The 23,595-nt window shown below is 46.0% G+C and overlaps 3 protein-coding genes across 8 annotated transcripts in view; 1 reads left to right on the forward strand and 2 right to left on the reverse strand.

Annotated features, from left to right (window-relative positions):
* dlgap3 (discs, large (Drosophila) homolog-associated protein 3) overlaps window positions 1-15,819 on the forward strand; it is a 71,695-nt gene extending 55,876 nt beyond the window's left edge. For all 4 annotated transcript variants that reach the window (XM_057020112.1, XM_057020113.1, XM_057020114.1 and 1 more), the window contains 11 exons: window positions 498-1,660; window positions 5,654-5,868; window positions 5,956-6,058; window positions 6,127-6,343; window positions 7,414-7,946; window positions 8,036-8,130; window positions 8,948-9,167; window positions 9,328-9,619; window positions 9,693-9,784; window positions 9,929-10,075; window positions 10,596-15,819. In XM_057020112.1, coding sequence (XP_056876092.1) covers window positions 599-1,660; window positions 5,654-5,868; window positions 5,956-6,058; window positions 6,127-6,343; window positions 7,414-7,946; window positions 8,036-8,130; window positions 8,948-9,167; window positions 9,328-9,619; window positions 9,693-9,784; window positions 9,929-10,075; window positions 10,596-10,910 — 3,291 coding nt within the window. In that variant the 5' untranslated portion in view covers window positions 498-598 and the 3' untranslated portion in view covers window positions 10,911-15,819. The remainder of the gene's footprint in view (window positions 1-497; window positions 1,661-5,653; window positions 5,869-5,955; window positions 6,059-6,126; window positions 6,344-7,413; window positions 7,947-8,035; window positions 8,131-8,947; window positions 9,168-9,327; window positions 9,620-9,692; window positions 9,785-9,928; window positions 10,076-10,595) is intronic.
* Window positions 15,820-16,407: 588 nt separating this feature from the next.
* LOC130517914 (tissue alpha-L-fucosidase-like) lies at window positions 16,408-19,259 on the reverse strand. The gene is made up of 8 exons (XM_057020123.1): window positions 18,770-19,259; window positions 18,439-18,573; window positions 18,057-18,194; window positions 17,852-17,957; window positions 17,579-17,779; window positions 17,117-17,307; window positions 16,885-16,984; window positions 16,408-16,802 (listed from the first exon to the last, which is right to left on the reverse strand). Exons 1-8 carry the CDS (start codon window positions 19,105-19,107, stop codon window positions 16,668-16,670), a joined length of 1,344 nt encoding a protein of 447 aa, XP_056876103.1. The 5' UTR covers window positions 19,108-19,259; the 3' UTR covers window positions 16,408-16,667.
* A 411-nt stretch (window positions 19,260-19,670) lies between these two features.
* Window positions 19,671-22,841, reverse strand: LOC130517911 (tissue alpha-L-fucosidase-like). 3 transcript variants are annotated; one of them, XM_057020119.1, is made up of 8 exons: window positions 22,325-22,841; window positions 21,994-22,128; window positions 21,613-21,750; window positions 21,409-21,514; window positions 21,136-21,336; window positions 20,674-20,903; window positions 20,287-20,386; window positions 19,671-20,208 (listed from the first exon to the last, which is right to left on the reverse strand). In XM_057020119.1, exons 1-8 carry the CDS (start codon window positions 22,660-22,662, stop codon window positions 20,074-20,076), a joined length of 1,383 nt encoding a protein of 460 aa, XP_056876099.1. In that variant the 5' UTR covers window positions 22,663-22,841; the 3' UTR covers window positions 19,671-20,073. The 3 variants fall into 3 exon arrangements, with proteins under 3 accessions (XP_056876099.1, XP_056876098.1, XP_056876100.1); XM_057020118.1 differs by having other exon boundaries at window positions 20,674-20,906; XM_057020120.1 differs by having other exon boundaries at window positions 20,674-20,864; window positions 22,325-22,823.
* Between the last annotated feature and the right edge of the window lie 754 nt (window positions 22,842-23,595).

The following is a 23,595-nucleotide window of genomic DNA, read 5'->3' on the forward strand; positions in this document are numbered from 1 at the left end:
CAATACATGCATCGTTTTCGCTCGCCAGTAAATCACATGAACGCTCAGGGACTCCCCACGAGAGGAGGAGGCAGACAATAGCGTCAATGCTTGCGGTGGTAAATGGGAGAGGGGAGCGAGCCACCATGAATGGGAACATGTTCTTGATTTATCTGACACAAAGCTTTTGAGATGAATGAGAAGGGAAAGTGTTTGTTGTTGCGTATGCGGGATAAATCACCCGCTGCGCTGCTTGTCTTTGGTTTGGTGATTTAAAATAGAAAATGCTAAATCAATCAAAATGTTAATCAGAATAGGACAAAGAAAAACATCATTTCATTTTAACGGGCATCTGGATAAAAGGGAAAAGCACTCGGGTATCAATCTACGCAGTCAATTTTCTTGCAAAATAAATTTCAGTGCTGTCAGATGCAAACTCTCTAGCTTGAAAATGATATTTATTCAGTAATTTTGGGGGAAATCGTTGCTGTATTTTCACTGCTCCTTGGTTTTTCCAGGTGAGACCAGTGCAACCCTGTCACGCCCGCAGCGCCCCCTTTCGGCCCGGACGGCCCACCACGCCCCGGCGCCTGTGAAAGGATACCATGTCAGCCGTAGCATGTCCCAGCATTCCTCCGGTGGTGGCGGAGGAGGCCCCTGCCACTGCTCGCCGGAGGAATGTGACGGCCCAGGCAGGGACTACTACCACAGTCACAGCGATGGCCACTATCACCCTCCTGGAGGCCCGGCTGAGGCTCTGGCACTGGAGAGGCACCATTCTCACTCTCACTCCCACAGTCACTCTGGCGGGGGGACCTTCCCCCGGTCTCACCCTAGCCAGCACCCGTCGCTTCATTCGTTTGACTCTTGTGACGAATGCCTGCCTTCTGGCCACAGCGGGAAGATGCATCGCATCCCCCCCAACATGACAGACCAGTTTGAGAAGCAGGTGCCCTTTCATCCCGATGGCTTCCACACCCTGCAGTACCAGCGGTCCACCAGCGGGGGCGCTGAACAGCGCAGCGAGAGCCCCTCGCGCATCCGTCACCTGGTCAACTCTGTTCAGCGCCTCTTCGCCAAGTCCCATTCTCTAGAGGCACCGTCCAAGCGAGAGTACAATGGCACGAGAGGGAGCGGCGACTATCGCAGCGAGAGAGGTGGGGGCCACAGGAGTGGAGGAGAGGATGGAGGGGGCCATTACTCGGGCCACCAACCTCGGTCTACCAGGAGGAACAAGTCTCGAGAACGAAGCAAGAGTGGGGACTCCCGCCACGAGTCGGGCAGACGCCACCGTAGCAGGACGGCAGGCTGGTGGAGCTCCGATGACAACCTGGACAGTGACAGCAGCTTTCTGGTGGGGGGAGGCCGAAGGGGGTACCCCAGTGGGCACGAGAGTCTGGATGCAGCGATCCAGGAGCTCACCATGAAGAGGCCCAAAGAAAGGATGGCGGCACCTGGTCCCGGTGATTGTGTGGCCTGCACCACCATGGCTCTCGCAGGCAACGAAGGAGGGGGGCATCATGGGCACCACGGCCACTCCCTAAAGAGAAGCACCTGGTCAGCCATGACAGTGAGTCAGGCCAGGGAGGTGTACCCTTCAACCAGGGGGGGAGGAGGATACGACAAAGCACTGGTGCCAGTGGACCCCAAGATGAAGGAGAGGACCTTCCACTATCTGCAGGTGTGTGTGTGTGTTGACGTCAACTTAGTTATTCCCCTTTGCATTGATTTGTATTTGTTAAATTATTCTATTTTTAGTTTTATGGCATTTTTACGCACTTTTGGACATTATTTAGATGCATAACAAGACATACTTTGGCTAATAAATGAATTTTAAGTTCTCGCTTCATTTCCAAACCAATACCAGTGTTGTGGTATATTATAAACCAAGACAACAGAGTTTATCGGATTTAATTAAAGTCATGTTTGAGTTATCTACTTCCTGCAATCATCCTGGCCCAGCCACTGCATCAGTATGTTGATGCCCTCTGGACGCAGACTCGCCCATTTTCCCCATTTCCTTCATCTGGTACATATTAATGCCTTCTAAGGATACTTTGTACCTGCACTCCACACAGAACACAGACAAACAAACACGCCAGCACGCTCCCACAAAATCTCCAGCTGTGATGAGGTTGAGTTGCCAAGCAAGCTAGTTTCTACGGAAACAGCAGGTAGCCACAGGAGTCCCTGGTGTTTTTCCAACTCCTTTTCTTCAGCTACAGCTGAGGTCTGCTGATAGAAGCGGCGGCGAGTGAAGCGGCATGCGCGCCGGGTTTCAAAGGATGCGTGATTTGCCTCTGCACCTCAGGCTCGGGTCGCATGCACACCTCGGGGAGCAAAATGAACTTTGCGGGTGTTTTGCAACAGAACTGGGAGAGGGTTTATGGGACGAGCTTCAGTGTGCTCCGGTCAGATAGCTTGATCCTTTGCTCCGGAGCAAACCCAGTTCCAGTTCTAGAGGAACAGAAATGGATCCCAGTAGTCCAGATAAAGCTGGAGAAGCTAGAACTGCTGCCATAAACATCCTTTTCCTGGCATGTTTGCAAAAGACTTGCTCTAAAAAAAATTTAATTGAAAGACCAAAATCCCAAATTCCAGTTGCTGACGCGATTGAATGCCACGCTTAATTAATGTTCTTCACTTTGCAATTCCTACGGGTAGTGCATATGCAACAAATAAAATTATGCTAGTGGAAAATGAATAATTTAGAGAGATCCTCAGGTGGGCTGTCACTGATATTCAAAGTCGTTACTGACATACCAAGTATATTTTAGATGAAAATTAATACAGAAACATATGACTTGTAGTTTTGAGGAAAAGGAAATTTGGCTTCCGGCAAGAGACGTAATAAATATGCTTGCTTGATTGTAGATTTTTGATGTTCGAAACACCTGTAAGCAAGTGACAACCTGTTTACCGCAAAATATTTATCAAGACTGCAGGGAGGTGTCAAATGCAAATATTTAGATCTAAAATGGTCAAATTCAAACAATTTTCCTGAGGATATTTTGGGAAATGTGTCGTAAGTCTGAGCTAATGTCACGTGAACAACCATTTGACTAAATTTGAATTATTCTCACCTGCATTCCGGAATAAATGTCAGAAGGAATCCGGTTTGTCCAATCGTCCAACTTTCTTGGCACATAAAGAGAAAAGAAACAAAAAAACTATATGAAGGAAATACGTGTGTTCTGTATTCCCACTGAGTCCACAGAGGCAGCGCAGCATGACGGGAGTATTAATTATGAAGCACAGAAACTATTCAAACGTCCACATTTTCCACAAATAAGACAAGAGAAAGAGGGGATATGGAAGACAGCAGAGAAGGGGATCTTCACAGGTCAAGATTGTGGTTAGGAGATGTGTGTAAGTTGTTCACAGGCAATCACAACATGGGGGCTTTAGAACTCGTCGCTACCTGTTCCCTAAGCCTTTCCACTAGTGTGTCTTATAGATAAGAAAGGATGAAACAAGAATGTGGAGCTGGCAAGACAGGGGGATGCGAGCGATAAGCAAGGTGATGGTTGCCACTGGGCAGAGAGGAGAGGAGGAGAGGAGGAAGGGAAGGAGGAGAAAATGAGAGTGATAGTTGAAGACCAGGGGGAGCAGATTAGGCTGAATCATCTTTTAAGCAATGACCTCAGAGGACACACTCAACTTGGCTGCTGAACCCAAAGGCCTTGACTCTGGTGTGTGTGCAAGTGTGTGTGAGCGTGAGTGTGCGTGAGAGAGAGAGAGAGAGAACTGGAAAAACTGGACGGGCTTTCATCACCAGCAGCCGTTGTTACTGTAAAATTGAAAAATATGGCTCCAGTGTTGGAAAAATTTGGCTGTTTTAATGGTTCATTGGTTTCTACAAACTCCATCTGTGCGATCTGTATTCTTGGTGCTAGAGGCCAACTACTTAATCATTCAAGGAGGATTTTTTTTCCCCAGCCATTAAATGACTGAACTGCACTGATCACTAGGGGGCGCAAATATTCCTCGTCATATTTATACAGCCGTATGGTGTTACAGAGGCCGGAAATCTGCATTTTACTGCAGTGATTTCCACAGAAGACATATTTGGAAACGATGCTGACCTGAAGAGGTTTGTTTCAGCCAAAGACAGTCTGCATATTTACTGGAACAGGCCTGGAAAGAGACAGGAACGACTGCGAAATATTACCCTAAACCCCAGCCAATAACAGCACTTCATGAAATATTTCATGCAGTCGCTTCGTTTGTAGCATTCTGTTTAAATCTCCAGTTACTTGGATTCACATTTCAGGAGGTTTCAAACACTGTTAGGTTCAAATGACCTAAAACATGAGAGAAACAAATGAGGCAAAGACAACAGCTTTAAGTTTTACTTGCAGCAAGGAGAACGGAGAGATGTGCTCGGTTACAGATCTCCAGCACGTCCTGAGGCACAACTTCCGCTATCCTTCTTTTATTGAAAATAGGAGGTCTGTAGTTACACAGAATTCAAATGTGTCTAAGGGAGGGGGAAACACAAGATAGCAGGTCCCAAACAAAGCAAAAGACTGTAAATCATAATGGTGAGATTATACGTAGGTCTTCACTGATTTGATTAGCTTAGCTCGCACACAGCTCATTTTTCCATATCAGACAGATTAAAAGAACACCTCCTGTGTCATTGTCAGGCCCTGCAGCTCTATCTCCAGTCAATGTCACTTCCCCACAGCAGCTGCATTCCTGTCGCCCTTGACCAGAGAAGTTCACACATCAAGCATCATGAACATTAAGCATTAACAAATAATAAGAAACATTAAGTAATGAGAAACAATATAACAAGAAGAATATAACAAGGTAAAAGCAAATAAGAGATAACTTTAATATAATGGACCTAACAAACACCTTCTAGCATGCTTATTAAAAGTAAATTTTACACGGCGGCCTCACCGAGGGCCTGTAGATCCGTTTCATGTTTAGATTTCATTGCTCCCTATTGGAAAGTCGACGCTCTCGTGTTTTGCGTGTGAGTTTCTCATCACTTTCATGTCTCTTCTTGCCTGATTTCTTTGTTTTCCGCCCGCTCGCCTCTCGGCTGATGCGCTTTTTCTTTACGTTGCTCTGTTTCCCGCCTGTTTACCTACATTTCTGTCTCTTATCACCTCAGTTGCTCTCCGTCCACGACTTTGAGCTTACCGCTTTTTCCTTTCTCTGTGTCAGTGTTTCTCCAGCTGTCAGAGTTTCACTCTTTCTGTAAGTCCCTTTGTCACTTTCTCTGTTGCTTCCCGGTCATCCCTCGCGTGCCGGTACTGTGTGCACGTGTGTGTCCGTGCATGGGCATCCTTGAGCAATCATTGCTGGGTTTACATGTCTGTGTTCGTCTGCTTCATCCTCTTTTTTTTTTTAAAACGAAATTAAAAAAATGTAGGTGTGAAATATTTTCCCCTGAAATATATTTCTCTGTGAAGTTTTGTGACTTACAAAGCAGCCTAACAAATGTACATTGTGATCATTTCTTTTACCGTAATAGTTTGCATAGAAGAGGAATGTGCACTTTGTTTTTGGCTCATTTTAACCGTTTAACCCATTAGTGTAGAATCATACTGTAATTAGATTTGACCATGTGCTCCACATGGTCGTACACGTCAACTCACCTCTCGTCAGACTCATCCTCCCCGTTAGTGCCCATCTATGAGTGCATGTGATTGTGCCCCAGGTCCCGTCTGAAGACTGGGCAGGTGGGTATGGTGGAGGCGACGCGGTGGACAGCGGCGGGGAGATCCCGTGTCGCCGCATGCGGAGCGGCAGCTACATCAAGGCCATGGGCGACGACGACAGCGTTGACTCAGACACCAGTCCCAAAGCTTCGCCGAAATCCACCCTGATCGCCCAGAGGGACGCCTTCAAGCGATCTGCCAGCGTGGATCAGAGGTTGAACGCCACAAATAGTGGTTCTAGATGTGAAACGCCAACCCTGTCCAGCCTCAGGACAACAGAATTGTCTTGTGTGTGATTCAGGTATTCCTGTAAGCAGTGCACCGACGCATACCCCAACAGCCGAACTACGCCCAAAAGTCACACCCGTTCTCGAAGTTACACCCGCTCTCTGACCAGTACCCAGGTAAATCGCTGTTCATTTGTGCAGTCATCACTGTCCATTTGTGCCAATTTGTATCTCCCGTCACGCAGCTGGGAGATACACTCAACCGTCAGTTTGAGTCCGTGTGTGAGACCATGTTCGGGGAGGTGGAGTCTCAGGCTGTTGAGGCGCTGGATCTGCCCGGCGTGTTCCGAACTCGCAGCCACAGCTACGTACGCGCCATCCAGGCGGGCTGCTCGCAGGACGATGACTGCCTCTCCGTCTTCTCCATGTCTGGACCCCAGGGAAGCATCAAAAGCGGGGCCGGTGAGTGTGTGCCAGCCTGGGCTTGGGTGTGCTGATGTGTCTGCGGTGGTTCTGATAGAGTTCTGAGGGCATGTGGAGGTCTTTTTCCTGGCAGGGGGCCCGGAGAGGGAGCCAGCGGGACACCTCGCGAACAAAACAAGCTCCTGCACAAACGCAGAGACTCCCTCACGCATCCATTTTTAATTCGACGCCTTTTTGTCTCCTGGTTTTGTTCCTGAGCATATTCTTGCCTCCGTATCTCCTTTTCTTCCCACCGTTCTGGGTGGGATCGCAGGTTCCTCAGGTTCAGTAACAGGTACAGGAACACTCAGATACACCAAATGTATCAGTGTGCCATGAGTTTTGAGCGAGCGTCTGATTTCTGGAGCAGGTTGTTATCAGCAGACAAGTCCGAATCAGAAAGCTAGCAGGTCAAAACCGAGCACCAAAATCTTAAAACAAATCATGAGTGGCACACCAGACACAAAGGCTGTTTGGCACAGGAATGGAGAGGCGCGTTTAAACACGGTGGATTGATTTCACTCCTTTTGCAGTATATGCAAATATAACTTACTAGTTAATACTGTTTATATGGAATTATAGTCTTTCTGGTATATATGCATTCATCTCCCCGTACTTTCCATCTGTTTATGCCAAGGACAGGACTTATAAAAGCTAGATCCACGAGTTGCTAAAAATAGCCTGTGTGTTTTTGTGTTCGGATGTGGCTCAGGGAAGGTGGTGGAGAAACTCTGCGCCGCACATTTTGATGATTCTTTCAGGAAATTCGGTTAAATTACGCACAGGGGAATTTTTCCTTAGTTGCATTGTCTTGTCTGTTTCGGTCCACCACCTCGCCCCCTCCGTTTCCTCTCAAAATCAGCACCTAAGCAGAAGCATTGATACAAGTCATATTATCATTTTTTTGGCATAATAATGTTGTCCTTTTCTCTCTCTTGTGTGCACCTCTCTAACTCCCCTCTTTCTTACCCTTTCCAGTCTGTCCCTTTTGTGAGTATCTTCCGCCGCTGCTCCCTCTCAATATTTTAACAGCCCACTCTGTCTTCCTCTCTCCCGTTCTGATACTTCAGTCTTTCCTTATCGTAAAGGTGCTCCTCCCCCGCTTCCACCTCGCATGTCCAAGTCTTCTCTCTCGGTGCGAGCCCAGAGTAGCACCGAGTCCACCCAGGATGCCTACTTCCAAAACAGTGGACAGTTGGCCTCAGGCCCTGGGCGCACCAAACAACACAGCAACTCCGTGGACCTGGGAGGGTCTGAAGGCCCCTCCGGTCGCTCCTCCAGAGGAGGATACTACACTGCCGTGGGCCCTGGACGCTCGCGTCAGTACAGCAACTCAGCAGAAAGCCTAGATGGGGTGAGGGGCTCAAGGGAGCTGGTGCCCTACGGAGGGGGTCCAGGAGTCGGGGTGAGACCCAAACACAGCAGCTCAGCTGACAGTCTGCTGGAGGGACCAACGAGGCCAGCCAGGGAGAGGGACGGCAGGGTTGGCGGCAGCCTGGGAAAGTCAGTTTCACTTCCTCAGAACAGCATGGTGCTCAGCAAAGCAGGGGGGCACGACGATGTACGAGGGGGGAGAAAATTGAGACCCTCCATCGCTGTGCAGGTTAGACATGAACACCGAGCGAATGATGTGCTCCACTTTTGAATTCTCTCGGTAACAAATGCCATTTGTTGCGTGCGTCTGTTGTTCAGGTTGACAGCTCAGAGACTTTATCAGATTCTGATGCTGAGGGCAAAGCTCTTACAGAGGTCCATTCCATCGGAGTCCAAGTGGAAGATGACAAAAGGTAACAAATAAAAGTTTTATTGGGTGAATCTAAAGTGTGTGTTTCTTTTGAAGATTTGAACGTTTCTACCTTGCACTAACCCGAAAATCCAAACCCGTGTGTTAATTTAACCTTTTCTATAAATATATGGCTTCCTGACGAGCGCTTGGTCTTTACAGGCTAATTTATGCGAATATTTTTAACATCAAATTTTTTCAGAGACGCTCATTATCCGGGCACCCACGAGCGCGGAAAGTTATGGTCGATGTCTAATCTCACTTTTATGACTCCATTCAGCAATTAATCAGACATCACAGCTTGAACCCAGGAACAGTTTGTTCCAAGAATGTCTCATTTTTTTCAACAATAAGCATGATTAATCAAATCAACAAGGCGTCCTCGACAAGGCCGACTCCCGATATAACCCAAATTGCTTACGGGAATCACACTCATGCATACAAGCTGTCGCAGCATCCCGAACTCTGGCATACACGTTTCGAGCCACTTGTGATCTTGCACCTATTAGCAACGGCCCCCACCTCTTGCGATCATCAAGGCTGCCGTGAGGGAGAGGGGAAAAATCCGCGTGCGTGAGTCACACCTCCTCAGATGGCAAAGGATGAAGGAGAGTTGAGGTAGCAACTCGGGGCATGGTAAACACTGAGTCGACCGGCGTGACATTTGAGCGCTGGTGTGTCATGTGAAAGAAGATTTGACCAACTCAACTGAGTGAGTAGCCGTCACCGCCCCCGCTGCAGGAGGAACATGCGGTATATTTATGTTGAAAAGACTTTCCCCCAAACGTCTCTCAGCCATTTTGTCACTTCCTGTGTCGCAGGCGGGCTCGCTTCAAGCGCTCCAATAGTGTAACGGCGAGCGTGCAAGCCGACCTGGGTCCCGAGGGCTTCCCGGGCCTCAGCATCGCCGTGCCGATGCAGGACAAGAGTCTCCAGTTCGGCTGCTCCTTCCAGAGGCACTCGTCAGAGCCCGAGTCAGCCAGTCAGTACACCGAGTGCCACCGCACGGTCCACACCCAGGGGCAGTGGGCGTACAGAGAGGTGGGTCTCCTTGGCTCATGATGGCGTCCATGTAAAACATCCTTTTTCATGTGTTTCATAAAACTAAAGCTGACTTAAAAATGACACATCAGTAAGATGAATGGGCCTCTAAATATCATTGATTTTAAATAGCGTTTAAGGGATGATTCTATTATTCTAGGATCTTCTCCAGAGCGGCTACACCACAGAGTCCTGCCAGACAGACCTGCGGCGCCAGCACCCCCATTTGCCTCCACGCTCCCACTCACCTCTGCCAATAACCTCTGAGAGAGCTTGGGCAGGTACGCCGTCCCTGGAGGGCCCGCGCAGCCTGCCCGACTCGGGGCGAGCCTCTCCGTGCATGAGGGACGGGGAGTTCTTCTTACGCCTCCTGCAGACAGAGGTGGAGAGGATGGAGGGGTGGTGTCAGAACATGGAGAGAGAGGCAGAAGAGAACGACCTGCCGGAGGAGAGTAAGTTCAGCCAGAGGCTCTGCGATGCAAAAGTGACGCAGCGATAAGTCTTACCATGCTGCTCCCTCCCCAGTTCTTGAGCCGATCCGAAGCGCGGTCGGCGGCGCCCAGATGCTCATGTCTCAGAAAGTCCAGCAGTTTTTCCGCCTCTGTCAACAAAGTTTGGTGAGTGTGTGGCAACGTGCTAATTCATGGCAAAAAACACCTGAAACGCGTTGCATGATTTTGTGGACCGGTGCTGAAGGCTGCAGCGGCCCTGCACCAAACCACACCGCGACCTCATGGCCTCTTTGATCCCTCTGCGGACAGGACCCCTCCGCGTACCCCCAGCCTACCTCTCAGGACCTGGCCAACTTCTGGGACCTGCTCCAGCTTAACATAGAGGACGTCCGGATCAAATTCCAGGACCTCCAGAGGGTGAAGGAGTCCGGTTGGAGGCTTCCACCTGAAAAGAAGGTGAGAGGCTCTGGGGGACAAATGGCCCTGCTTTCCCTGCAGCATCACCCCAGAGCTAAGGCCACCACGTGCAGGAGAGCAGCGCAGATGGTTACGCCCTCCGAGGCTTTGGAGGCTCTGAAAGTGCAGAACAGCGTGGGCATCTGACCTGAGCTACGAGACATCCTAAACCTTTACAAATGTAAATGCATCTCAGGGGTGTTTACTTATTTCAGCTGCTCAGACTGAAGAAAACACTCGCCTGCACTCAAACTGTCCTCTCAATGGCTACTTTCTAATCATATCTCCTTGATACCACACTAACAACAGATATTCTCTTTCCTCTCTCTTTTTTTTACTCTTTTCTCATTTCATTTCCCCCCTTTGTTGTCAACATATTTTGGGATATTTGTCTTTTGCCACGTCCATCTCAATTCTTTATTGCTTGCACTTTGATCATCATTCCCCAATTATCTCTTTCCCTGCATGTCACTTTACCCACTGTCCTTTTTCACTGCCATCGTGGACATTATCGGGCCAGGAGGACAAAAAGCTCCCTCCTCCTTTACCAAAGAAGCCAGCAGGCGGGGTGAGTGGAAGTCTCCGGTCGGATAGCACAGGCGATGGGGGTGCGGGAAGCGGCGGAGGTGGGTCCGGGGGCCTGGTGGTGCCTCGCCTGGGTGGACACACCCTACCCATCAGGGAGAAGTCCCTGGATCTCGGGGACCGTCAGAGGACAGAGGCAAGGAGGAGGCTGCTGCAGACCAAGCGTGCTGCCTCCTTTAGGCAGAACTCGGCTACAGAGAGCGCTGACAGCATTGAGATCTACATCCCAGAAGCCCAAACTCGACTCTGAACACGAGACCAACGTGTCTCCTTCCTTACCACCCTCACCAGTCCCAGTCTTTCTCTGAGCCTAGATTTGGACTTTCTGTAGGTCACTGCTGTTTACCCTCCAGCCTCCCTTTCAAGCATTTCCATGTCTCCGCTCACAGCAACTGCAAACTCACCTCGCCTGCTCATAGAACAAGCCATTGTAGTTTCTTGAAGACACCGGGAGCCTAACCTCTATCGGAAGCTAGCGCACGATGAGTTGCAGACATTTCCAAATGAATTCTCCAGATTTGTTTTGCTGCTAGAAAAGTAAGATGCAGCCACTCTCACCCCAGTCATCTGCAGAAGATCACACAGTAGCATGCATGAGCTTGCTCACATACCGCCTCCCCATCACCGAATAAAGGGCTTAACAGGCACAGACAGAACCCCCCCACCCCCACCCTCATGGATCCCCCATTGCCATCTTCCAAAACGACTCGCAACAGCATCGAGCAAAATATGTCCACTTTCCTCACTAATAACAACACAAGGGACGATCAAACGCTGAATAATTTCTCACGTCTGTTTCGCCACCCGAGAAGCAGATGATTAACAATCTACGAAGAACAATCTTCAGACGTTCTTTTAACCCAGGTGCCAATCGGCCGGTGACTCACGGGACGTGAAATTATTTTCCGCCTGTGTGCGCTTCGATCTTCGCATCCTTTCATCAGCTACACTCAGCAACCAGACTGCTTGAATGTGCCAGCACTATTTGTACATAGTGTGCACACTCCCGTTCTCCAAAAGGAGCTTTAGCAGTGTAGCATGACAGCCTTGACGAGTAGACAGCACCACAGACAAAAGGAAGGGAGCTATTTTTGTTGCATTTTAGGAAGCCTCTCAGAAGTGTTGCGTTCTAAAGCAGGATGTGCTTAGAATTTTTAAGAAGAATACTTTTTTTTTTGGTGGGTTTAGTAGACTTTGCTGACTAAGCCCCCATTTCACTGTGAGACTTTAGCACCACCAAGTGGTCAACTAGGGAATGACATCAACAATGGTCTGCGGAGAGTTGTCTCCCCTTCTGTCAGGAAGTAGCACACTCTCTAAAACAGCTATTAAAGATGATCTATTTATTTCTCTTCAGTTCTGCCCCCTGAAATGGATTATCTTTATTCCTCCATTCTCATGCTGTAGGATGGCATCGAGACGATAAAGCACTGCATCACCACACTAAATTAGGGAGAGACACCAAAGTCTTCAGCAGAATCTGCTCACCTACCTTCAATTTCAATCCACTGCACACAAAATGAGTGGATATAGCTTTTCCTTTCAGAGATTAACCTTGATAGTCTTTTATAATCACCCGCGGAGAGAGAAATAACACCTGTTAGGAATTAATTCCACTGTTGATGCACCGGTTTTTATAAAGTGTAGCACTGTTTTGAACTCTTCAGCTGAGTCGCGTTCATCAGATGGAAGGAAGCGTCTGGAAAGGCGTGCGTGTTGTGAAGGGACTCGTGACGAAGCCCAACAACTAGAAACGTCCCAATCAGCCATTGCCTCGAGAAAAAATACTATATAAGAATATTTTAGCATGACCTTTCTTTTTTTTTTAGTTCCTTTCTTTTCTATTTGGATGGATTGTGTTGGCAAAATGGGATATTTTACCAGGAGATGTATATTTTATAATATCTACCTTTCTAGAGTAGTAGAGAATCTTGAGTACGACATGTACAAACTATATCAAATGTGAAATATTACGGTATTATTATAGATTCTAGCATTGTGTGATACGACAGCAGTGTGGCAGACATCCAGACTCAGAACACATGAGACTGAAATATCTTCAGTTTGAGAGTGTTGGGTTCACAGGGTATAACTGGCAAGTGTATATTGCCAAGTATGATCCTTCTTAGGCCTACTGTATATCTATCTGTGGTTCTAGCATATACTGCTGTATCCCCCCATATCCTCTCCTTAGAACCAACTACATGTGCCTAACCAGCTATATGTGGAGGTTTCCTTTGAACACAGTTTACAGTACATATGTAGAGAGTTATGTAAATAGAAAACTATAAAATCTGGAGATATTGTTAAAGAAAATGTTTTTATTGTCCCTCGTCACCCCCACTCTTACGTGCAATACACACATTAAGACTGGCAGATTTTGTTGATGTTAGCGCTGCATGTTTTATCTTAACCCTTGTTTAAGGAAAACTTATTCTACAATTTTTTTTTTTTTTTTTTGGGATGATACAAGCCAAATTTTGTAGCTCACAAAGCAGATTTTATGACCGAGAGATCGATGCGGCGGATCAATCTGACAACCCAGCTGCCCCGCCGACCAAACGTTGGTGGGGGTGGGGGAAACAAAACAAAGGAGGCCGGGAATCAAACATGACGTTGAATTCATCCACGGCAGGGTGTCCATGACACGTCAGAGGCCGCGTCCAACAAAGCACAAAGACCTGCTTTTATACTGTTACTCCACTGTGAAGGCTTCTTTAGCCCACCCTCGTGTTCCTGGAGGTGTTACAAGAAGAGGGGGGGTAACCGGCGTTCCAATCAAAGAGGCTTTGTGATACTGACACCGTACATCCTCTGTAGCAACTGTTGCTGCCACCAGTTTAATTATGTAGGCCTCCAGCTAGCCACCTTGTCCTGCAACAACACTCCCCATGCCATGATTTCCACACATTTACCCGTCAAACCCTCCCGCCGGAGGCCTCAGCACCACCTCCGCCCCCACCTGGACTCCTGCACCAACCCTTTCACCTCTTTCTAGAAGTGCAAAAACTCTTTGTGGACACCCAGGAGGACAGGTCAACGCTGAGTACCTCATTTTCTAGCAGCAGAGTCTCCCTGATCCAGGCCTCCACCCTCAGGGGACCCCGTCATGCCACCAACCCACCCTGAAAAAGCTGGACCGGGTCGCCAAGCGCGAAAAAGGGGAATCCCTCGAGCCCAGATTCTCTAGTAGCCATTTTCCCCCCCCCTGCCACCTGAGCTCAGTTGTAGCCGGCTCGTGCGTGCGTGTGTTTGCTGTGTACCGTCTACCGTCACTAAAGATGCTGTAGCAGCAGATTCGAGTTTTAGTTACGAGGATGTTTCCAAGCGAGCGGTTTAGTTAAACTTTAGCGGGAAAAGCTGAAGCTGCTGGCTAAAGATTTGGCAAATTGACCTCATCCTGTTAGTTAAGTGAGAACAATAAATAAATCAATCACTTGGGTTATATTCAATCCACAGGATGGAGAGTTCACGTTTGTTCAGCTTTTATTGGGCGATGGCTGGAAATTTGCATGGAGACTGAAAAATAACTGGAAGGAGAAGAAAAAGACTTTCCCCCAAAGTTTTACTTCCTCCAGCCTCCCAAGCAGCAGTTCGACCCTTCCTGGATGTTTAACTAAAACTCCAATGTGCCTTTAGCTCTGATGTGCATTTGTTTTGTGTGGGAGAGAGAGAATCTGGAAACATTCTATGTTCACTTTCTATTTTTGGTTTCTCTTCATTTTTATAGCCTCCCATTTTGAAAATTCTAAATGTGTTCCTTTTTTAATAAAAAAAACAACTTAATTTTTCTGTTTCTTTGCCCAGTGACAGTTTACGTTTATTTTATATCAACGTCATCCTGCTTGACTAAAACACGCAACTGTAGACATTTAACGTACATTTTAAAGTTTGTTTTTTTTAAGTTCCATTTCACCACAGTAATCCTGTTTTGTGTGCACATGTGCATGAGGGTGGATGCATTTTTATTGTCATGTTGCAGTACACAAAGTAAACCATGTGTTTCACAGAGGTCTGAGCAATTACTGTGTAATTATCAAACAAATGACACCCTGCCACCTTCAAGTTTACAAAACTGTAAATACCAGTTGCCAATGGACTCGTCTCTTTTCAATATTACATATATTATTGTTAGAATATGACTATTACTAGTACGAGCTGTCACTGAAAGGACAAATTCTTGCCATCACTCATTATCAATGGTGTTGTAAACTTACAAGGTGAACATTGTTCTGTGTACAAGGGTAAGTGTCGTGCTCAAAAAAGAAAAAATAACTGTTTTATCAACGCCGAGGAGTTTTAAACCGCTGCTGCTAATGAGGTGTGATAACAACCAACCACTCTGGGAAGACTCATTTTTCTCTCTCTCTCTGGGATCCATTACGGACACTCGAGCAAAGAGTGAGAGATCACCAAAAGAGGAAAGGAAGAGCGATGTGGACAGATAGAGGGGAAGACCCAGACACCTTCACGTGCGTTTATCCTGCCGGGGAACGCAAACCGACACCGACTCCACTTCAATCTACGTTCTGATGTAGCAAATACTGAAATAGGCCCTTGTTCTCTCTCATCTTTCTCACGGAACACCATGATTTCGACTCAAACGGGTTTGATATAGCGTGCTTTTGTCATCACACCAGACTTCTGTTCTTTTCTATATAACTCAGTGCCAATATAGCATAATGTACATACAAACCTGACACACTTTGGGGTTTTGTTTTGTTCTTTTCTTCCTATAAGTACAACTGAGTGGAGAATATAGCAATAGTAACACCATATGATAAGACGTTTGTCTCCAGCGCCCCCTGGTGGCAACACATGATGCACATGATTCGTGCTGACAGGCAGTGGAGGGTTTTTGCACAGTGACGTGTAAAAGTTTTAAAAAATAATTTGAAAGAAAAGTCATGATTCTCTCTGTTGTGTTGTGCTTCTCATTTTGTACATACAAATTTATTTATTGATCTGGTACGTTTTATGGATCTGGATGTGTCGGAGGAGCACGTCTAAGAGCCCTGAAGCCCAGAGAGATGGCACACTGTGACGTGGTTTTACCCCAACACAGAATGTAACACTGTCAATGTTGTTGAAACATTTTCTAATGGCTAATTATTATTACTATTAATATGATTACTATAAAGATATTTTAGCCAGTTAAAGGGCTGCAGCGTGGTTTGTTCTTTTTTTGTGTCGACTCAGCATTTATTTCGAGCATATTGACATCTCAGGGTCAGTTGTTGATTGGTTGAGGTCGCAAAGAGAAAACACGCCATCTGCTCACACTTACAGTCCGTTTAGTCATCCACCTAACGAGCATGGTTTTAAGGGAGGAAACCAGTGTGACTTCAGAAATGTCACAAAGGACCCAAAACCGTTTTGCACGGTGCCACCGGGACACCAGCGTATCTTTATCAGATTTGATTTTAACGGTGCTGCTCCGTGTTTTAGTCGGCCTCGCCGTGCTGCGGTGAATTAGGACGTGGGATTTAAGACCTGGAGGAAAATTACATTGATAAGAAAAGACAAATTGCAAACGGAAGAGGCATTAGCAGATACGAGGCCATGCCTGGGCAGCGGCTGCACCAATACTGCACGATCGTGCGCGATTGAGCCAGATCAGTCGCTGATTTGAGTCAGCAGAGAATCTGCAGGCACAGTGATGAGATATGCTCATGTTCCCCCAACAAGACCGCAGCTAAAACAATATTACGCTCACTCCATTTGTGCATTAAACAATTCAAACAAGCTTGTTTAAAAAAGCTCTCAATCACACCTTTAATCGAGCAAATACAATCATAACTTCATCAAAAATATAGTTAAAAGATGCCATAAAAGTAAAAATAAAAAGTTACAGAGAGCTGTCACCATTTTAAATGCTATAAAACCAGTTTACTGGTTTAACCAAATCACTGCCGATCCCTTTAAAAACAATGCAAAAATGATTCCCTGACTATTGTGCAAAGGAGAAACTGGTAAATAATAAAGCACTGTAGGTCTCCATCGAGGCTTACTGGACACCATCCAGTTTGATTGTCCAGACCTGACTGGGCGACTGGGGCAGTTCAGGTAGAAGGACCACAAGGCCACCGTTGGGACGGACTGGAGCCCAGGATAACGGGTTTGTGTTCCCTAATATGGTCACCTGGAGAAGGTTGGGAAGTCCATAGTTATTTATGGCTGAGACTGATGCCGAATAAACACGACCAAGACATGTTGAACTTTACCTTAGTGGCCGTTGATGTTTTAGGTTCCAGTAGTTCAACCAAAGGCTTAGAAGGTTTGGCTGTAATGAAGGCATAGACGCTTTTTCCTTTAGACGTGTACCTGGAGACGTGGAGAAGACGTTGATCCAGTTATATCCTCATTATTTATTACAATACAACAAAAATTAAAACAACGGTATTAAATCAGGTTGTTTAAGCAAAAGACACTGAAAGAACCGGTGAATCTTCTTACCAAACCGGTAGACTTGCATTTTCTCTCTGGATCCTCCAGGGTTTCGAGGCATAAATCGCCTCCCCGTTTACGTCCAGCCAGGCTCCGATACCCCGGAGCCTCTCTTCAAACACGACAGGGATCATTCCATCAGGAGTGGGGCCAACGTTCAGAAGGTAGTTCCCTCCCAGGGCCACGGTTTCAACCAAATCCTGCCGTATAAGTAGGAAAACGATGCCTGGGTGTCTTTTCTGCTGTTCATTATAATATGATTTTAGGAGTGCAAAGCAGAAACCTGCAGGAGCTGTATTTTACCAAGATTTTTTTTAAATAAAGGGTGAGAACACACTGTTTTATACACACCCTGAACAATGTCAGAAGCCTGCACGACTGGTATTCTCGGTCTAAAAACCAGATGTTTTCCAGATTCTCTTTCAGGAGTTAACACGCATTCATAGAACACCAACGGGTATGTGAACACACCTTGATGATTGTGGGCAAGTCCATCAGTTCAGATGTCTTCATATTCCGTCGGTAACCCCAGGATTGCTTGTCCACAGACTGGCACTTCTCCCACTTGTGTTTGGGCAGCTGGCCTGGAGTATATTTATCCTCACAGTTGTAGTAGCCGCCATGTTTGCAATAACAGCCTGCTCCCCATCTGTCATTGGTCACTATTGTGTCCTTGGATGATGATACTTGATTTAGAATTATTATGCAAAAAGAAACATTGCTGTGTGTTACAAAAGCACCTACTTTGACAGGGCTGTCGTTGTAGAGCCACGCCAAGAACTGGGTGGAGTTCCAGTAGGAGTCAGGCGCTTCCCAGTCACCATCAGACCAGATCAACTCAGGTTTGTATCTGGGAAAAGAAGCACAAGGCAAAAGCTGCTTATCACACAGAGTCAACAGAAAACCAGTCTGATCTTGTGACCTGCACAGAAAATGTTTTGAAACACACCTTACAACCATGTTAAAAAGCTCAGGAAGGAGCTTGTTCATCACATACTGTTGAGATTTGAAACCATTCTTCTTATCTATCAGGTACAAAGGGTTGAACCACTCGTACAGAGAGTTGTACAGTCCATAATGCAGTGACCTGAGGAGGAAATTGGGAGTTTAGTTAAAATCACACACTTAACAAGTTGTAGAAATAAATAACTTATCTATAACTACAAATAACTTTTCTCTTGTGATGGGGAAATGAAATAAGTCAACAAACCTTTCATGACAACAGTCATGTGTTTAATTGACAACCACCAAACAATTGTCAGACTATTTCTCCCTAAATGAGCAAAATCATTCAGACATTGATGGAAATTGCTTGAACGCTGATGTCCTACCTATTGCGTACAGCTTCTCCCAGCTCTCCCACTAAATCTCGGTGCGGACCAGTATCGACCGAGTTCCAGTTCCAGGAAAATGGCGATCCCCAGTTAGTAAAACCTTCATGGTGTTTGGCAGTCAGGACCACATATCTGCAAGAAAACAGCTGATTAATACGTAACAACGGTCTTCATTTTGCAGATACTGAGCTTTATTTTATCAACCGAAGAGAAACAAAGGTGAAGATGTTACCGTATAAAGCCTGAAGGGGGCAGTGTTGTACATACTGTCGGCAGGTAAAGACAACTAAAATGGCAAACAATTAGAAGCTGCACAAAAATCACTCACTTTGCACCAGAAGCTTTAAAAATATCCGCCCAGTCACCCGGGTTAAAGAACTGCGCATGAAAACCGGGGGCAAAATCCGGGTAGGTGAAGTCAGGCGGGTAGTTCTTTTTCATATAGTCCACACAGATCTGTTCCGGGGGCTGCTGACCCTGCCAGTGCCACCAGAACCACTCGCTCTCAAACGCTGGGACAGAAAAGACTCCCCAGTGGACAAAAATCCCCACTTTGGCTTCGTCGTACCACGTCGGCAGCGGTCTGGAGTCCAAACTGGTCCAGTCTGCAGTGTAGCGAGCCGCAGCGTGGGAAGCGAAGAAGACAAGTGTCGCTAATGTTAGCATGCTGCCGATTACCCACACCTGCAAATCTAATTTACTTAACCTGGACTTGGTTTAGCCTCTAATGTGGCGGTGTACTTCAACAATGCTATGACAAAGATAAAGTGTTCAGGGTTTTACATTCCTTCCTGTTTGTGGTGTAACTTGACGAGTCATGTGGTGCGATCACGTGACTTGTTCAGCGTCCTCTTTTTTCAGCTTTAAATGCAAAAAAGTCGTTTTTTCCCATTTGTGAAAACAAATACCTAATGCAAATGACAGTTGAATCACTTCACACTTCAATTTCCTTATGCAATTAAAACATATATTTGATTTATTGTCTATTTTAATTCCTAAGTGCTATTGTTGGCTGAGTGGAAGTGTGGTTTCTGTATTTATTCGTTGATGAACTGCTGGATAGTTGAATTTCCCTTCTGGGATGAATCAAGTTCTATCTATCACTGTTTATGGTACCCTACCTGTTCTAAATCATATTTTTTGATAAAAGTTTTATTCTGATCAGTAATGGTCATGCATGTCAAATTGTAAAAATGTGTTTTGCTCCTTTTGAAAAGAAATTCTGAACAGAATAATGAACCAGTTTATTACAGGTTTTTATAACTTTACTCTCACCACATTGATCACATCAGCTGACAGGATAATCTTTAAAATGGCCTCGGTGCAGCGGTGAAAAGGCAAACTGCACATACTTTTAAAAGACACAAAGATAGAAATAGAATACAATTTTTTTTAAATAGTGTACTTTCTGAAGAAAAAAATAAAGAAACCATTAAATATCTGAGCAAGACATCCATATAAACCACAGGACACTTTTAAACGGCACACAGCAGATTAAACTTACACATTTAAAACAAAACCACCACAGCTAAAAGAATAAGTGATCCCTTTCACAAGAGTTTGTGTCATAACTGAGAGAAAAACAAGACACCATGATGCTAATTATCCAGCCTTGTTGGGTGCCTTTGTGGCTCACTTGGCATCACTTATTTTGATTGTCCAGACCTGACTCACGGACTGAGACAGTTCAGGCAGAAGAACAAAAAGGCCACCATCGGCGCTGATTGGGGTCCAAGTCAACGGGCCCTGATGGCCTAATAAGGTCACCTGGATGAGGTGTGAAAGAGATTAATACAAGCTTTTGATACATCCTGCAAATGCCACAAATTAGCTCAGAGGCTTCACCTTAGTGGATGAATCACATTTAGGTTGCAAGAGTTCCACGATGGGTTTGGAAGGTTTGGCTGTCAAGAAGGCGTAGACAGTCGACCCTTTAGATGTGTACCTGAAGAAATGGAGGTGATGTGGAAACTCAATTTTCAGGTCATTTTTTGTGTGGAATGTACTTAAATGCATTCCTTTTGAAGGCAGTCTTTACAGGTCCCACTGGTTTGTTAACAATAGGCTAAAGCTGCAATGTGAAACATGTTAAATATTCTAGCTAAATTGGAACATCTTTATTCTCAGACACAATCCTTCAGGGTTTATTACAATATAACAAAAATTATAAAAACAGTATTAAATCAGGTTGTTTAAGCAAAAGACACTGAAAGAACCGGTGAATCTTCTTACCAAACCGGTAGACTTGCATCTTCTCTCTGGATCCTCCAGGGTTTCGAGCCATAAATCGCCTCCCCGTTTACGTCCAGCCAGGCTCCGATACCCCGGAGCCTCTCTTCAAACACGACAGGGATCATTCCATCAGGAGTGGGGCCAACGTTCAGAAGGTAGTTCCCTCCCAGGGCCACGGTTTCAACCAAATCCTGCCGTATATGTAGGAAAACGATGCCTGGGTGTCTTTTCTGCTGTTCATTATAATATGATTTTAGGAGTGCAAAGCAGAAACCTGCAGGAGCTGTATTTTACCAAGATTTTTTTTAAATAAAGGGTGAGAACACACTGTTTTATACACACCCTGAACAATGTCAGAAACCTGCACAACTGGTATTCTCGGTCTAAAAACCAGATGTTTTCCAGATTCTCTTTCAGGAGTTAACACGCATTCATAGAACACCAACGGGTATGTGAACACACCTTGATGATGGTGGGCAAGTCCATCAGTTCAGATGTCTTCATATTCCGTCGGTAACCCCAGGATTGCTTGTCCACAGACTGGCACTTCTCCCACTTGTGTTTGGGCAGCTGGCCTGGAGTATATTTATCCTCACAGTTGTAGTAGCCGCCATGTTTGCAATAACAGCCTGCTCCCCATCTGTCATTGGTCACTATTGTGTCCTTGGATGATGATACTTGATTTAGAATTATTATGCAAAAAGAAACATTGCTGTGTGTTACAAAAGCACCTACTTTGACAGGGCTGTCGTTGTAGAGCCACGCCAAGAACTGGGTGGAGTTCCAGTAGGAGTCAGGTGCTTCCCAGTCACCATCAGACCAGATCAACTCAGGTTTGTATCTGGGAAAAGAAGTACAAGGCAAAGTTGCTTATCACACAGAGTCAACAGAAAACCAATCTAATCTTGTGACCTGCACAGAAAATGTTTTGAAACACACCTTACAACCATTTTAAAAAGCTCAGGAAGGAGCTTGTTCGTCACATACTGTTGAGATTTGAAACCATTCTTCTTATCTATCAGGTACAAAGGGTTGAACCACTCGTACAGAGAGTTGTACAGTCCATAATGCAGTGACCTGAGGAGGAAATTGGGAGTTTAGTTAAAATCACACACCTAACAAGTTGTAGAAATAAATAACTTATCTATAACTACAAATAACTTTCTCTTGTGATGGGCAAATGAAATAAGTCAACAAACCTTTCATGACAACAGTCATGTGTTTAATTGACAACCACCAAACAATTGTCAGACTATTTCTCCCTAAATGAGCAAAATCATTCAGACATTGATGGAAATTGCTTGAACGCTGATGTCCTACCTATTGCGTACAGCTTCTCCCAGCTCTCCCACTAAATCTCGGAGCGGACCAGTATCGACCGAGTTCCAGTTCCAGGAAAATGGCGATCCCCAGTTAGTAAAACCTTCATGGTGTTTGGCAGTCAGGACCACATATCTGCAAGAAAACAGCTGATTAATACGTAACAACGGTCTTCATTTTGCAGATACTGAGCTTTATTTTATCAACCGAAGAGAAACAAAGGTGAAGATGTTACCGTATAAAGCCTGAAGGGGGCAGTGTTGTACATACTGTCGGCAGGTAAAGACAACTGAAAAGGCAAACAATTAAAAGCTGCACAAAAATCACTCACTTTGCACCAGAAGCTTTAAAAATATCCGCCCAGTCACCCGGGTTAAAGAACTGCGCATGAAAACCGGGGGCAAAATCCGGGTAGGTGAAATCAGGCGGGTAGTTCTTTTTCATATAATCCACACAGATCTGTTCCGGGGGCTGCTGACCCTGCCAGCGCCACCAGAACCACTCGCTCTCAAACGCTGGGACAGAAAAGACTCCCCAGTGGACAAAAATCCCCACTTTGGCTTCGTCGTACCACGTCGGCAGCGGTCTGGAGTCCAAACTGGTCCAGTCTGCAGTGTAGCGAGCCGCAGCGTGGGAAGCGAAGAAGACAAGTGTCGCTAATGTTAGCATGCTGCCGATTACCCACACCTGCAAATCTAATTTACTTAACCTGGACTTGGTTTAGCCTCTAATGTGGCGGTGTACTTCAACAATGCTATGACAAAGATAAAGTGTTCAAGGTTTTACATTCCTTCATGTTTGTGGTGTAACTTGACGAGTCATGTGGTGCGATCACGTGACTTGTTAAGCGACCCCTCTCTTTTTTCAGCCTTAAATACAAAAAGTCGTTTTTTTCCCATTTGTGAAAACAAATACCTAATGCAAATGACAGTTGAATCACTTCACACTTCAATTTCCTTATGCAATTAAAACATATATTTGATTTATTGTCTATTTTAATTCCTAAGTGCTATTGTTGGCTGAGTGGAGGTGTGGTTTCTGTATTTACCGTATTTCCACGACTATAAGGCGCACCTAAAACACTGAGATTTTCTCAAAAATCGACGGTGCGCCTTATAATATGGTGCGCCTGGGATGTGGACTGAGTTCCAAAATCTTCTGTGCGCCTTTGGTGGGTGCCCTACGGTAAACGCTCCGCCAATCGATTAGCGGAACACCTACGTGTAAGGATCCCCTAAAATGGCGCCGGTCAAGTGAGACGCGTATGAATGAGGCTTACTTTAAACTGCAGGCCATCGAATATGCGGCTGAAAATGGCAATCGAGCAATCTTAGTGTTTTCGCTTTATGAGGAGGCGGCATCTCTCCATACGCACGAGGGCAACTGTTGCGCAGCGGCTACCCGCGGATCACCAGGAGAGGGCGGCCATCTTCCCTAACCCTAACCAGGAGAGGGCGGCCATCTTCCCTAACCCTAACCAGGAGAGGGTGGCCATCTTCCCTAACCAGGAGAGGGTGGCCATCTTCCCTAACCCTAACCAGGAGAGGTTGGCCATCTTCCGCACCTACTGCCACGACAAGATAACCGCGCACAGCCACATCA

The sequence above is a fragment of the Takifugu flavidus genome, chromosome 21 (assembly GCF_003711565.1).
Source record: "Takifugu flavidus isolate HTHZ2018 chromosome 21, ASM371156v2, whole genome shotgun sequence".
In the NCBI taxonomy this organism is placed as follows: Eukaryota; Metazoa; Chordata; class Actinopteri; order Tetraodontiformes; family Tetraodontidae; genus Takifugu; species Takifugu flavidus.